At 32.2% G+C, this 16,382-nt stretch overlaps 2 protein-coding genes across 2 annotated transcripts; one reads left to right on the top strand and one right to left on the bottom strand.

The window, feature by feature from the left end:
* The first annotated feature begins 8,850 nt into the window (after positions 1–8,850).
* Positions 8,851–9,204, top strand: LOC143610911 (uncharacterized). The gene has a single exon (XM_077085260.1). The coding sequence runs from the start codon at positions 8,851–8,853 to the stop codon at positions 9,154–9,156; it is 306 nt and encodes a 101-aa protein (XP_076941375.1). The 3' UTR covers positions 9,157–9,204.
* Positions 9,205–10,817: 1,613 nt separating this feature from the next.
* LOC143610910 (protein HEADING DATE REPRESSOR 1-like) lies at positions 10,818–15,317 on the bottom strand. Its single transcript, XM_077085259.1, has 3 exons — positions 15,218–15,317; positions 13,601–13,923; positions 10,818–11,082 (listed from the first exon to the last, which is right to left on the bottom strand). The coding sequence occupies exons 1-3, from the start codon at positions 15,315–15,317 to the stop codon at positions 10,858–10,860; spliced, it is 648 nt and encodes a 215-aa protein (XP_076941374.1). The 3' UTR covers positions 10,818–10,857.
* Positions 15,318–16,382: the final 1,065 nt, after the last annotated feature.

The following is a 16,382-nucleotide window of genomic DNA, read 5'->3' as shown; positions in this document are numbered from 1 at the left end:
TAAACATCTGAAGTTTTTTTATTTTATTTTAAGGTGTTTGTTGATATATGTAAATTGTAAGTTAATATAATTATGAAACTAGTTAAGTGCCCGCATAACGTTGCGGGTGCGACATATTGCAATGACATACTTTTTTATGTTGCTTCATAGTTCAACTCATGATATATTGAATGAGTATGGCGTGTGGTGTTAATTTTAGTCGTGTAAATAACTAATAAGTATTTTAGATGAATAGAACAAATATGTAACAAATGACTTAGATTAATGCAGCGAATATGTAATATATTTTAACTCGTGTCTACATATTTTGTAGAATATAATTAATTAGTAATTAAGTAAGTTATAAGTAAGTTGAGGAATATATGGATAGGTAATTACTGAATTAAAGAGAAAAAAACTGCCAAAACTAGATAAATAAAAGTTGCAACTTTTATGCTTTAAATACTTGTAAATTGACGCAGATATGACTTGCACTTTATAAGTTGTACATCGATTTTGAATAAAATTTATAACAAAACGTAGAGAAAAATAAGAACGTTTCAACCGTATGTTTGAATTTTTTTTTTAAACATAATATACTTAAAAATATACGATAAAGACTAAAAAAATGAATATGAAGAATTTATGGACAAATATGAGGGGGTGAAAAAGTAAATACTGCATAAAATTACACAAATTAAATAAAGATGAAGGGGAAAATATGTAAATATATTTCAATATGTCACATATTACGGTTAGTGGCTTAAAAGACATGTTTACCCCTTAAAATTAGAAACTTAATGCAATAAAGATTGTAACTATAGCAACAACAAAGATGGTACCTCTTAAATTTTAAGGGGTACATTGGATCTGCTTTATATATAGTATATATATATATATATAATAGTAAATAAGATCGATGGGTTGATTATATTTACGTCGTGTAAGTACTCATAATGTTGATCAAAATGATAGACCATTTGTAACGCAACTGCCTCACAAGGGAGTCCCTTCTTCATTCGTGTTAGAAGCCTCATGGGCACTGGACAGTACTGCTTACATTTGCCGTCTGATGTTTATTGATGGTCTAATCGTATACTTTTAACTAAAGTAAGAGGGATTAAAGTCAAAAGTAAAATTTCAACTGATTATGTAACTGAAGGAACTAGCATTTATATATATATATATATAGGGGAAGAATATTTTGAGAACCATGTTGAGTTGTAAGAACTTAAGAACTCTCATTCTATGCCACACATTTAATTAAATGAATTGGAATATGTGGTTGAGATTAAATCTGGCAAAAAAGTCAAAGTATGAGAGAAAATAAATATGTAACTGATTACACTAACTTTTACGTCCGTTACACATGTGTAAAATGTCGACTCGGTGCGTAAAAAATTCTGTAATTTTTTTACGTGTATGTAACCTACATATATTATGCATGTGTAAAAAAAAGTTCGGAAAAAAAAATCGTTACACTGAGTTCTTAAAACTCAAATGGGTTCTCATTTGAAATCTCCCATATATATATATATATATATATATATATAGGGTAAGGTTAAAACAAAAACCCACTTAAATTGTGAAAACTTTATAAACTCATTTTCAACCACATATTTTTTATTAAAGTTTGAAACTTGTGGTCAACAATTAAAGTTAATAAAAAATGTAAATATAAATATAATTTTCTCTCTCTTCTAAAAACATATATAAAAACTAGTAAAAAATGTAAAAAATAGCAAAACAATTTTTTTTAATTCTCGATGTTTTGTATTAAATGTTACAAGATCTATTACGTGTGTGTAAAAACAACAAAAAAAACGATGTTACATAGAGTTTTCACGGGTTTTCACAACTCAAATGGGTTTTCATTCTATACTTCCCCAATATATATATATATATATATATATATATATATATATATATATATAGGGGAGGGATATTTTGAGAACCATGTTGAGTTTTAAGAACTTAAGAACTCAATTCTTAGACACACATTTTATTAAATGGATTGGATTGTGTGGTTGAGATTAAATCTGACTAAAAAGTCAAAGTATGAGAGAGAATAAAGTTGTAAGTGATTACACTAATTTTTAATGAATACAGACATTTGTTTAAAAATTACAAACACCACTGTTTTACTAATGCAAACGGAACGCTCATGTTTGATCGGAATATAGGCGGAGAAGATCATGTTCTGGTGAATACTTTTTGGGAAAATCAAAGTATGAGAGAGAATAAAGTTGTAAGTGATTACACTAATTTTTAATGAATACAGACATTTCGTAACAAATTCAACCACACCGAGAGACAACACTTTAATGAATAAAGACATTTGTTTAAAAATTACGAACACCACTGTTTTACTAATGCAAACGGAACGCTCATGTTTGATCGGAATATAGGCGGAGAAGATCATGTTCTGGTGAATACTTTTTGGGAAAAAAAAAGTCAACCAAACAAACAAATTAAGGAATCCAAAAGGTAAAATAAACATTTAGACAGTTTCCATTGATTTAATCTACTTCTAATTATATATATAGGCTCTTAGGGAATAATATCTTTCTTATTTATTTCATGACTAAATATCTCTTCAGCCGGTCGGTTGGAATTGGATTGAATCGACTTCGTCTTCTTCCCAACAATGAATCCCGTTCAAGCTGTGATAAGAGGACGTTTCCGTAGGACTGTACCCCTTACCTTACTCAAGAAAGAAAGTCATGCTGCACGGTAGCTTCTTCGCCCTTCCTGCCTACTGAAAGGGATGTGAATGATCGTGACAACTCTTAAAATCCTATTCAGTCTTATTAGATATGTCACGGAAAGAAATAAAAGTTGGATGTTGGCGCCACACAAGTTTTTCTTCTGAACACTTGGATATTTAGTCAAATAATTTTAAAGTTTAAACAAGGATATGTAGCTTGATGGTTGTTGTTCTATCCGTTTGGTCAATGGCCATGTTTTAAGCCGGGTTCGATGCCCATATCAAGCAGGGAGTCATGAATTTTTTTTCATTCGGTATTTCCATGGTGATTTTTGGTAGAGTATGGATCTTTTTTTTATTTGTTTTCTTTTTTATATATACACATTTTCTAATATTCTATTTGTTTTAAATATTTTAAGTTGAAGAATTTATTATTTGGGTTTATTTTCAGAACCGTAACAAACATATTTGATACTGGCCAAATTCGCATCGGCTCATCGCCGCAATGCCTGGATTTTAACGATCGAGTAAACATCATTTTAAATATGTTACTTGTATCATAAGCTATACGAGTGCCAATATCGTTTCTAAGTTCTCGTCATTTTGATCAAAAGTTGTATGTGTGCCATACTATTTTCGAGGTTTATATTTTATTTTTTTATTAGTGCTCCGGTGTCATAACGAACTTATAATACCGACTGAATTCGCGATGCTATGCCACCGCAAAGAGGCGTGTTGTTTACCTAGTTTATACTTGAATCTTGAAACCTCTAAGCTCTAGAATTCCACTTTGTATGGTAAGGTGCTTGATCGTATCTTGGGTGGCACCCATCATTCAGCATACTATATTAACGTACATACAAAACATTCACACTTACAATGTAACAATCTACAGACTACAAAGATGTAAATCCTGACATTATTTCGAAAGATAAATACATAAACAATACAAAAAACACCAAACAAGCATACAAACAAAACAAAACAAAACAAAACAAAACACTTGAAAAGCATGTCAGTTGGTGGTTATAATTGTTGATGACTATTTAATTACATTAGCATCAAAATCGTAAAATAACTTCGAAAGTGATTGATCGCCCAACTTACCGGTTACTATTAACAACCAACTAATGATAACTTACATTAAGCACGGTTACAAATGCTCATGGTTGTTGCAAACCAACTGCCATTGATGGACCAAGCGGTTGCTGACTTGTGAACTTTAGCTCATATAATAAAATTTGCATGCAACTTTTTATCGGCAATGCAAATCTGGACCAACTTCCAAATTACTTTTGAACCATGTAACATAAAATTTCCAATATGAATACCACAAAGGGCTCTGCCTCTTGGTTCCTGTCCTGGCGAAACTCCCGAACCCCTTGGAATCCTTTTTATGGAAGCGCTAACCTCTTGAACCACTTGGTTTTTAAATCATAATAGTCTCGAGCAAGCATGTTGTCGCATCTTCGAGGCGGGTCAAACATTTTGGATGCCCGAAGACCAAAATAAGTCAGAACCTTGCGTATAATTTCGGTTTTGACTTTAAGATCATAGCATCTCTATGGGATCTATTTTTCACATGACTTTGACATATAAGTGTATAATAACTAGGCTGCTAGTACCGATGCTCTCAAACGAAGTGTATATGATTTGGAATTAAAACTATTTTTTATTTTCACATGATGAATTCACATGTTATTTTATATTATTACTAGGCTATTGACCCGTGTACGAAAGGGTGAAAATATAGAAATCGTCTAATAAACATATATAATTTTAAATGACAAGATAATTTGTAGTATATTTTTTGGGATGACAACATGATATTTATTACATACGTAACTTAAATACACAAATAAATGTAATGTAAAAATCATAAAAACATGAAAAAACCTATAAAAACATATATATTTCACAAATAAATGTTGTAATAAACACTGCAAACACATAACATAGAACTTAAGGACGTAACATAAGAAATTATATTGTCAAAAAAATAACTGACATTTATCATGTCGGTTGTCCTTACGAAGCATCATGCCAAAAAAATGCGTACACGTTATATAAAAATGATAATGTAATTGGATTTAGACAAATTGGCTAAACATTTATAATGGACCCAAAAAATATTGTCAACTGTACTGAGGAAAGTAAACTAATGTGGTATTAATATATGTAGAAAATAATATATTTTTAAAAATTAATAACTTCAGTAAGAATATCTAAACGATATACTTTAAAATTTTAATAGTTAGTATTCATCACATTCACTCAAAATAAACGTAATAATTTAATTGGATTTTGGTTGGTGGTATTATTACATTTTATGCTACACTTTTATTTATTACAAGCTAACAAAAACAACCAAAGCTGAATTTTGACATTAAGTGTTAAAATGTATTTAAAATATATTGTCAATCAACATTGAAAGGATGGTTATAACATATTCCATTATGTTAGTTTACTTATTTTTTGGCTAATTATGTATGTTGCATTTTGTATAACTGATAGTACATAATAAATCAATTGTTATTTGACTATACATTATATATATTACAAACCATTATTTCCTACGTACACTCACACATTTACTATGTAAAACTAACCATTCATAAGGATTATGACATATAGTACATAAAAAATCAATTGTTATTTGACTATACATTATATATATTAAAAACCATTATTTCCTACGCTCACACATTTACTATGTTCAACTAAACATTCACAAGTATTATATATATGTATTTAAAAGGTAAACATTAAAGTTTTTTTTCTCATAATTTTATCACAATAGTTTCAAATAATTACCCCTCAACTTAATTCATTTGTTTACTTTTTAGCCAATCAACTTTGGTAATGAAACTTTTGCCACAAAACATTTACCATAACAATCGAACCTATATCAACCGACTTCTCGCCCCGTGCCTGTCGCAAAACGTGATAGCTTTCGAACATGTAACGCATTTAACCCGTCGCCGCAACGCGCAGGGTAGAAATGCTTGTTCACGTTTATAGTATATTGTATTCTTTGATGTAAGCTTTAACTTGAAGCTATAGCACAACAAAATAAATTTAAATATACATTACTGTATTAAAGCGTTATAAATAAATTGTTATCGTTCGAAATGCTACTCATGGATCCTTGGCGTTGACACTGCACTTTTATTAAAAAAAACATTATTATATAACATTTGAAGGGTAAATAAAGAATATTAAAATGACTAACGCTTGAATTACTCATCTTATTGGAAGAGGTTGATTGAACAAAATTATACTTCTTTGATTTTGTAATATAATATAACAAGGTTACCATATGAAAATGAGGAACACCATAAATGTTGACAAAAAAAACGTATATAGCGTGCTATCTAATTTTGTTGATTTAATGAAGGATTTTAATACACAAAACGTAACAATTAGAAAAACGGGACAACATAGAGTATTAAGTTTAGTCACAATTGTGGCTTTTTTATTGGATGTTCATAATGTAATTGTAAAAACATGAAAATTATAAACATTACTCGGAAAACATAAATAGCATACATTAGTTTACTGAATACGAATAATAACGGTTAACTTCAAACATAGAGGATTATAAAATCGTTAATGTAAAAGTGTCTAACCCACCAAAATTTTGTGTTGAGTGTATGTAAACAAAATGTGTAGAGTTAAATAGTATTCAACTTTCAATATGTAAATTATGAGTTGCTATTTTATTTAATGTCATAATCATTAGCATTAATATATAAATTGAACTGTCGGTTTCGATTAATCAATATAAGCTCAAAAACTGAACTTCGGTTTCGATTAATCAATTATAAAGCTTTGTCATGGTTAACTTCGGTTTATAAACCAAATCAGGTTTGAACTAAAATTTAAACAAGCATGTTTAAAGAATCGATAACATCAAACGATAATTGAATGAATGCTAACGTATACATCTTCCCAAGATTTTTCATCACACACACATAATAAACCTAATCAAGTTATCTTAAATTGCTTCTATAATATATGATTGTTTATTGGATTACATCGAAACAAAAGGCAAGCGGGCAACAAGCTGCGTCGCTACCTCCTTTTGAATCGCAAAACCCAATCTTTTAAAAACTATATTTGCTGATATTGGAGTCATAGCATTTATCTATTAAATAATCTCCCACTTATTCGTTCACAGAGAAAGATCTTGATCCGTTGTCTTGGGCGCCATTTTCTTCTCCATTCCGGTACGGTCTTTCCTTCACATATACATATTCTTCTTCTTCTTCTTATTATTATTTTTATTATCTTTCTGTTCCTAAATCTCTGCACTTTACCTTACGCTAGATCTCTCGTTCATCTCATATTATTTTAAACCGATCAGATCTCAAATACCTGATTCACACTGATGCACTCCAATTTGTGAATAATAATAATTACTTGATGTTCGTTTAGATTTGTGCATATATTTGATTGATTGATTGATTGATCTATAGGCGTTAATTTAAACGATCTAGGTTTGGGAAACCTAATTAGATCTATAAGCATTATGATACCAATTGGCGAACTTTGATTCACGTTACCAGTATTTAGGATTAGGACTTGGATTATTATTGTTACGCTAACATATTCGATTACTAATTGAACTTAGACAATGATTTACCATTCGCATTTAGGTTTTAATCACTTAAAGTTAAGAGGATTAAGTGAGATTTTGTGGTAAGTAAGTTTTTAATTATTTGATGATGATAAAGAATGGAACTGAGAAAGGAGTATTATTATTACTATTACTATTACTATTATTATTTATTGTTATAATATAAATGGAGGGAGACTTAAGAACAACAAAGTGTAGTATGGATTGTTGTAAGGTGTAAGTAAGCTTTGCTATATGTTGATCTTTGCTTCATTAATAATATGCTTGCATTTATAAGTATAATATGATGGTACACAAACATGTTCCTTTACAATGATGTTTGCGTGTAACGTCTTTACCTTGCTAAAAGCTACATCAAGCTAGTCAAGATCAATCTACTTTCTAGCTATAAGTTCCATCTACTTTCACTTCTTTCAGAGTAGGCATGTGTTTAGGTTCAATATTGTTTCTTGTCTAGTTGCATTCTTGTTGCCCTTGCTTAATTACTACTTATTAATTGCTTTATATTTTATCATTATTTTAAATTTCAGAAATGACCTTAATTGGAGGCATTGTGTTAAAACACAAACCTTCATTGATACAAACTTCTTTCAATCTCCAATTATCTTACTGGGCTGGTAGATTGGACGGGTTGAGTAACAGGCCAAAGTGGGTTTCAATTAACAATTAAATTTTTTATTTTTTTATTTCTTGTAAGCACTTTATATCAATGTTCTTAGTTTTTGTATAAATAATGTTTATTTTGATTACGGAAACACACTGCTTTCTTAAAAATAAATCTTTAAATAAAAACAATTTTGGAGGTTGCATCATTGTATGCACTTAAATTAGACTTTGGTTGACTTTCAACTCATTCGACCCTTTCCCTTTTAGCTTTTGGTTGACTTTCAACTTATTCGACCCTTTCCCTTTTAGCTAGGTTTAACCCGTTGACACTTTGACCCGTTTGAGAATCAAGATAATAATACATAGGGGTGTAAACGAGCTGAACCTGAACTCGACTAGGCTCGAGCTTGTTTAACTTATGAGAGCTGGAGCTTAGCTCGTGATTACTTTTTTTTTAACTCCAGCTCAGCTCATTTGTCATTTATTAATTAGTTTATATATTCTATAATTGTTTCATATTTATTTTTTAATTATATTATAGTTTTTATTTGTATACAATAATAATTATTATATAAATATTAATTTAATATATTACATAAATAATAGGCTTGCAACTCCCCCCCCCCCCCCGGCGAGCTTGATAAGTGAAGCTCAAGGTTGGGTTTGGGCTCGTTTTATTTTTACGCATGTGCTTGTTTAAGCTTGACTCAATTCAAGCTTTTAGCAAGCCGATCTCCAGTAGCTCACACTCAGCTTGGCTCGTTTACCCCTAATACAAAACCCAAAATGGCCCGTTCATAACTAATGGGCCAAAATCACATGTATTTTTTTTTTCGTCTAATGTTTTCGTTCATTTTCCATTTCAGAATTTGTCAAAGTAGGGGCCCTTTTGTCAAAGTGAGGCCCGTTTTCTAGCAGTATGGTTCTGGACTGTGTAATAACTTCACCTCACAGGAGGACACAAACCGTGTTTTCTTCATCTTCAGTCAAAAAGCAACACACGAAAACTGAGGAATTGGGTAACTTTTCAACAATCGTTAGGCGGCACCGCTTCTTGTTAACCGCACTTGCACTACTTGCTTTCTTGTGCACCATTTATCTCTACTTTGCTGTAACCCTAGGTGAAGATGGCTCTTGTTATGGTTTGACCGGGAGTCAAAAGGCTTTATGTCATGCACAACATGTAAAACAATCAGTTTCCAATGGAAAAATGAAAATTCTTTAGGGGTTGTGAGATTTAATCTAGGGTTCTTTCTAGGGCTCGATTTAAAAACGAAGGAAATTGTGTATCCTATATGGTGGTGGTAGTAAACATAGTCTGCCAGTCTGGGACTGTATTATTTTTTCATGTTTTTTATGTTTGTATGAAGATTGTGATAACATTAAGAGTGCAGTTTTGGTATACTTGTAGTGGTTCATTATTGAATTGATTTAATTATGGTTTAGTGTTGTAACTTATACTCGCATGCCTAATGTACATGGACTTTCTCTTGCATCTCAATTTATACTGAAAAAAAGTTCTTTCAAATAATTAGAAATTCACATGTGAGCTTGTACCATGCCATGTGTGTACTAATTATGGATGTTCATAAACAGTATATTCATTGATCGTCGAAACCATTTAACCATCTAAACTGAATCAAGTTGGTCAGTTTAAGATTAAAAAGTTTTGTTTCCATGGTTTATACTTCGGTGTGATTTGAAACTTGGAATCGACCGTGCAAACTGAATTACTCGTTTAACGTTTATTATTTTATATATTGTTTTATTCATTTTTGAAATATATATCTATGTATATGTATTACAATCATAATTTTTTTTATTATTTTAATTTAATTTTTTTTAACTCAAATGAATATTTCACGGTTGGTTCGAACCAGTAAAACTAGTTGGTCTATCTTACCCATTTAACCCGGTCGAGTTGGTTTGTCATTTCTCAAAACCGTAGTTAGCAGTTTGGGTTGGAGTTTTCGTTAAAACCGGTTGAACTGAACCATAAACACTCTTAGAACATTGACTAATAGTGTTAATTCACATTTGAATTTACACTTATAAGTAGTTCACATATGGAAAATTTTAGTTTGCATGTAAACAAATGTTAATTAACATTTGAATTTATTTTTTAAACTTGCTAGGTGTTTCTATCCACAATTCTAAACCTAAAACTGTCAAGTTAATAGTTACCGTTGTAAACGAAGAGTTAATAATCTGGTATAACAATATTTCTTATTAGTTTGTTAAAATGAATATGTAGATGAAGTAAAACATGATGGTAAATGCTTTAATTTAAAAGCAAACAATCTTTTATTGATATTGGTAAACGAAGAGATATCTTGTTCTTTGGTTGGTAAAATGCCTTGTGACCTTTGCTCGAGCTACATTGTACTATAGCCGCAATATACTTATCTATCTGCATATTGAGTTGATCGTCAGAGGGTGTTCTTCAAACCTACGGGATCACCTTCTAACGGGTTAATGATATGTTACAACCGAACCTGGACTCATGAATGTTGGATATTGCCCAACCGGCCACCCCAACAACAAAACATGGCTCATTTACATTATGGCAAAAGATTGTTAACATCAGTTCCAAATGGCAATTGCTTAAATTATCCAAACTGATGAAATACCGTGATAAAGAAATATAAATGCATAACTAAAGTTCGAAAAAGTGAACTCAATTCTAAAACCGACTAAAAACCAAATCAGTTTCAGTTTATTTAAATTCAATTGGTTTGAATTTGGATGCATTATAACAAATAACAATTAGTATTATTACAGTATCATTACTTATGTATTATTTATACTAATTATATAAACATCATACATGAAAAAAAAAACACAAAACAAGATGCACCATGAAACAATCGCACTCTAACTTTACAAAATGATACACAATTCTTTTTTTTTAATAAAAGAAAAAGACTTACGGTTCTTTTGGCCCGTCATCATGATCATCATCATCATCACCATCGATATGCTCAGGGTCCTGAAGCATATTCATGAGCATATCAACTTGGTTTTTAAGTAAATTATTTTGTCGCTCAACTTCTGCACGTTTGCTTCGTTCATCCAGCAGCTGAAGTTGAAGGTGTTCAAGGACACGTGAATCTTCTTCCAACTGCTCATTAAGCCCGCCAATTTCTCTGTCCTGTATTCAGAGCTAGATTCATAATCTATTTGTATCACAAATCCTCCCCTAGGGTGTGAATATGTGACACAACAAGACACGAACCGAACCTAATACGAAAATCACATATTTTGCTTTCGTCTAAACGTTTATCTAAACGGGGCGCATTCACTTCAACCCAGTGATATTAACCTGTCTAACCCATTTTATTTTATAAATTTCATGAATATGTGTTTTATGTAATAAATTAAACTATTTACGTACTTCTTATGCCAACATTTAAAATTTCAAATGTAAAATTGGCATATTTTAAACACAATTGCTCGAATACATAACAAAATATATGTAAATTTGTAACTTGACCTTTAAACCCATGAATACAACCCATTTAGCAGCCCTAACAGTAAATTTTTTTGTTCCTTATAAAACGTTTTTTTTATTTATTATTTTTGTCACGCTTTAGTCATTGTGCAATTTTTGTACAGTTGAGCAATTAGAAGATGTCTTAGTCGTGTTTGGGCTATTACAGGGCATTTTAACGAGAACCCAAACACGACAAAAACTTATATAACAAGCTTACATTAGAATCCAAGCGTTACAAAAGTTTTGCACTACCAAGCATGAGAAAAGTATATCTTTTAATAACTTTAAGCACAAAAGAAGTACATTAGAGTGACTAAAACAAGATAAAAATGAAAGTGTGTTGGTACGAGGCTGGTAAGAAGTTAAGAACAAGATGAGCCAGATAACGGGTCAGGTTGTTATTATAGTTCGAATAGAGTTTGGCTGACGAGTAACAACTTTTTTGTCCACTTCTAATTTTTTTATAGATAATTACAATTAATAATGTTAATTATGATAGTAAAACACTAGTCTTAGAATAAAATTTAGGCGCTGGTGTGTGGTGAGTTTCAACTCATTTGACTATCTGTAACATTTTTTGCTAGAATTTTATTGACCAATTAAAATTATAAATAACTAAGGTTATGGTACAGGATTGCCGCCTCCAGTGAAACCAAAGTACCAAACCATACATAAATAACTAGATATTTATTTCATTATGGTGGCAGGTGAAACACTGTTCAACTCATAATGTTATTCTCTGTCACGCACAAGCCAATATAAGATAAAAAAGGCAAGTTGCTATCTTGCTGATGCACAGTCCACATGTCGTATGGGTTAGTTGACATGCAAAGGCACCAACACATTTTTGCCGATTTACCCAAAATAAGAAATAATAAAATACATTATTATGAACCCATATTATTAACAAGAAAACTAGGAGGTTGTATAAATCAATCTTCTTCAAGCAAACTTGGCTTGGTATTTTGATAATATAGTTTTCTAAATCATATTTAATACGCCTGTAAACGAACCCAATGCTCAGTGAACGGTTCATGAAGCGTTTGACGGGAAGTCCACTTATGTTCATTTACCTCTAATTCCTCTAATAAACAGACGAACATGAACAAAAACTTTTGTTCATTTAGTTAAGCGAACAAACATGAACAGTTTACGTTTATTAGTGTATGTTTGTGGGTTTGTTCATTCTCGTTCATTCATTTGTGTTGGTGGGTCTGTTCATTTACGCTCGCTTATGTTCGTCAGTTTACGTTCATTAGTTTACTTTTTTCCAATTTGTTTGTTTATGTATTCATTTAAACTTATTACAATATAGTCTAGTTTTATTATTTATTTAGGACCAACAGATTGACCTTTACTTTTGATTGGTGTTCCCTTGGATTTTTTGTTCATCTATCCTTAGTTATGATTTTCCGTTTGTGTTCATGACCCTTCATCTATACTAACAACAAACGGACACAAACATGCTCATTTTCTTAACGAACAAACACAAACAAGAAAACCCCATTTGTTTAACTGGTTGTGTTCGATCGTTTGTTTTGTTAAAGTAAAACAAACAAACACGAAATCCTCCGTTCGGTTCCTTTACAAGCCAATTTGGATTCATGAGAAAAGGACACGAAAGATTTACATCCAAACCCGATCCAACCCGTTTTGACTCATATTACGAATATACGTTCTTACCTACTGTTCAAAAAGATCGCGGCTCGTAGCTCGCTAGATAAAATCTCAAATAAAACTAGCTAAAAAAACTTGATTTGAAACGACCTGAGCCGAGCTGGTTCATTTTTGTAACTGAGCCGAGCTTGACCCAAGCTCAAATCGGGTCACGACTCAGCTCGTTGGCTCGATATTGGGCTCGTTTAACATCAAGATTGAGCTCGGGCCTAGCCGAGCTGCCTCATTTAATTTCGAGCTCGGGCTCGAAACCACCCTGGCTTGACTCGGCTCGACTCGTTTTTGAACCGCTACCCAACTTACCACAAACCTGACACAGCCCGTTTTGACTCATAATATAAATACACATTCTTACCAAAACCTGTTTTAACCCATTAGCAAGCCAACAAGACAATCCCGACCAGGCCCCTTTTTGACTCATATTTATATGTTCTTTCCGAAACCTGTTCATTTCCCACCTCTACTTATATACTTGAACCCAAGTGCAAAGAAACGATACCTTTCGGTTCATTTCTTGTACTGCAATCCTGCGCATGCTTTCAACGACATCAACATTTACAAGTTTCCTTTTCTTCCCAATAAGCCATCCACGAGGGTAACTAGCAGAGTCAAAGTCGGGTGGGGGGAGTAAAGATTCAGCTGTAGGTCTTCTACCATTCAAATCCATTATTGGTTCCAAAGGTTCAAAGAGAGCCTTACGTTTCTCAGATAAAATTGTTGGCGGTGTTGATTCCTCCATTTTTTCATCATTCACTTCTTCTTTGTTTTCAGGTGTCTTGTTAACATCATCTGTTATGTCCTTTTGCAGATTCTTTGCAATTGCTGCAAGTTCCATTAGTGTTTGATTTAGATCTCTCGAGTTTCATATCATTTATTGTGAAATCTATGTAACAAATCACAAATGAAACAATTATGAAACTTCAATCCTGTTAGAGAGTTGACCAGTTGACTTACTCAATTGCTGTCAAATTATTCACAGAATTACTCAATTTCCATCCTTAACAGAATTACTCATTATGAACAAAATCATTCAGAAAACAGGTTTATCTGCATGCTTAAATCAACGACTATTAACCAATCAATCACAAAACTACCGAATTACTGCCAAAATAATCACAAAACTACTCAATTATATTCAAAATCATTAACGGATCGATTCTGCTCAATTACAGTCAAATCATTCACGGAATAACTTAATTATCATTCACGAACTAACTCAATTACTAACAATTTTTTCAGAAAACAGGTCAATCTACGTGTGTAAATCAACAACGATTTAGCATCTTTTTTATTTAGTTTTTTTTTTGAAATTAGCAATCTATTTAAAAAAGTAGTGATTACATCGGCACAAAAGGCAAGCAGGCAACAAGCTGCGCCGCTACCCCTTTTTGAATTGCAAAACCCAATCTCTTAACAATTAATCACAAAGCTACTGAATTATGATGAAAATCATTAGCAAAACTACTCAATTATGATCAAAATATTCACCGAAAAGAATTATTCAATTACGGTCAAATATCCACGGGATCACTCAACTATCGTCAAGTCATTCACAAAATTTCTCAATTTTGTACAAAATCATTCAGAAAACAGGTATATCTACGTCTACATGCTTAAATCAACAACGATTTAACAGTCAATCACAAAACTACACGATTACTGTCAAAATCATTTGCAAAGCTACTCAATTATGTTAAAGCCATTCACTGAACAGAATTACTCAATTACAGTCAAATCATCCGCGGAATCAGTCAATTAACGCCAAATCATTCACAATAATTGCTCAATTATGAACAAAATCATCCAGAAAACAGGCTTATCTACGTCTACGTGCTTAAATCAACAAGGATTTAACAATCAGTCACTAAATTACACGATTACCGTCCAAATCATTCGCAAAAGTAGTCAATTATTATCACAATCATTCTCGGAATTGAATTACTCAGTCACGGTCAAACTATTCACCAAATTACTGAATTATCGTGAAATTATTAACGGAGTTACTCAATTATGAACCTAATCATTCAGAAAACAGGTTTATCATCGTACTTAAATCAGTCAAAATCATGCTCAAAACTACTCAATTAACGGAATTAGTCAACTACGGTCAAATTACCTGATCTCTTACGAGACTTCCAGAAGACAGGAGGAGCAGAAGACACCGGAGAGAAGCCGTTAACCGTACTACTCCCCTGCGTCATCTTACCATCATCCATCACTCGCACCTCACAGTCAACAAATCGATCACACAATTTCTTCTGTAAATCCTAAAGCTAACGGTTGAAAATGGAAACACACGGCAAAAGAATTTTTTTTATTCTTCTTATTCTTGTGTTGTGGGCGCTGAGTTGTTGGATCGTAAAACGTACACTTGTTACACCAAATGGATGACAATTATTTATTTTTATTTGAACGGTAAGATCGAGATTCAATGGACGGACACGATTTGATTCCATGGTGGGGTCCTTGCAAGTCCACGGCGGATTGTGATCGTTTTTCATTTTATGATTTTATCTGTCCCGGTATGGAATTACAATTTTGCCCTTGCGTTTGGTGAATATTACGAGAGTGGGAGATTCTATTCTGTGGCCGACCTGGACAAGATTGGGTAATAACAATTTGACACCTTATGTTATGGCGCTATTGCCGAAAGACACAGTTTGTTAGATGTCGATATATCAATTAGGTTGCTCGTTGTTGATAAACGTCGGGGGCGTTAATCACCATCCACATCGAACCGCATGTCTCCTTACCCCCTCTTTGTCCCTTCAATCGTTAACGCCAGTTCACACTGCTAGGCTTGCAAAAGCAATACCACATCAGCGATGATGTGGGTTTAACGCCGGAGGGTTTAACACCGACAACGAACAACCTTAGGATAGGATTGAGTATGAGATTAATTTTAATTATTTCAGTGGGTGGGTGTGACGAGTATGGTAATAGGTAGCATCCCACGTGATTACACGAAACATGTATACTCATTACATAAACCATACCCATGAACTGTTTAGTTTTTAAGTTTACAATTTACTTGGATAATAAGAATATATAAAAATTTATAGTATGAAGAAATGTACTTGAGAATCTCAATAGGTAATTTTAACAAATAAATAAGTATGCTAGATTTCTGTGGGTAAACTTAATGCGAGACAAGTAATACGTAATCAAGTACTTGATGGGCACGAGACTGAGTATGAGACATTGTTCTACAATTGGGTATGAGATTAAAATTATTAATATTCATTGCAAGCCGTTTCTTGTAATCATATTGGCGACGTTTA

This window comes from Bidens hawaiensis, unplaced genomic scaffold (assembly GCF_021521415.1).
Source record: "Bidens hawaiensis isolate Kalapana, Puna unplaced genomic scaffold, B.hawaiensis_p1.1 tig00028703_1, whole genome shotgun sequence".
Taxonomy (NCBI): Eukaryota; Viridiplantae; Streptophyta; class Magnoliopsida; order Asterales; family Asteraceae; genus Bidens; species Bidens hawaiensis.
This window is presented reverse-complemented; position numbering and strand designations above follow the sequence as displayed.

Excerpts from the sequence above, each read along its gene's own strand:
- LOC143610910 (XM_077085259.1), bottom strand. The coding sequence starts at position 15,317 with ATGGATGATGGTAAGATGACGCAGGGGAGTAGTACGGTTAACGGCTTC. Across the intron at positions 13,924-15,217 it reads GAAGTCTCGTAAGAGATCAG|CAATTGCAAAGAATCTGCAA; the intron begins GTAATTTGACCG and ends TGGAACTTGCAG. Across the intron at positions 11,083-13,600 it reads TACAAGAAATGAACCGAAAG|GACAGAGAAATTGGCGGGCT; the intron begins GTATCGTTTCTT and ends CTCTGAATACAG.
- LOC143610911 (XM_077085260.1), top strand. The coding sequence starts at position 8,851 with ATGGTTCTGGACTGTGTAATAACTTCACCTCACAGGAGGACACAAACC.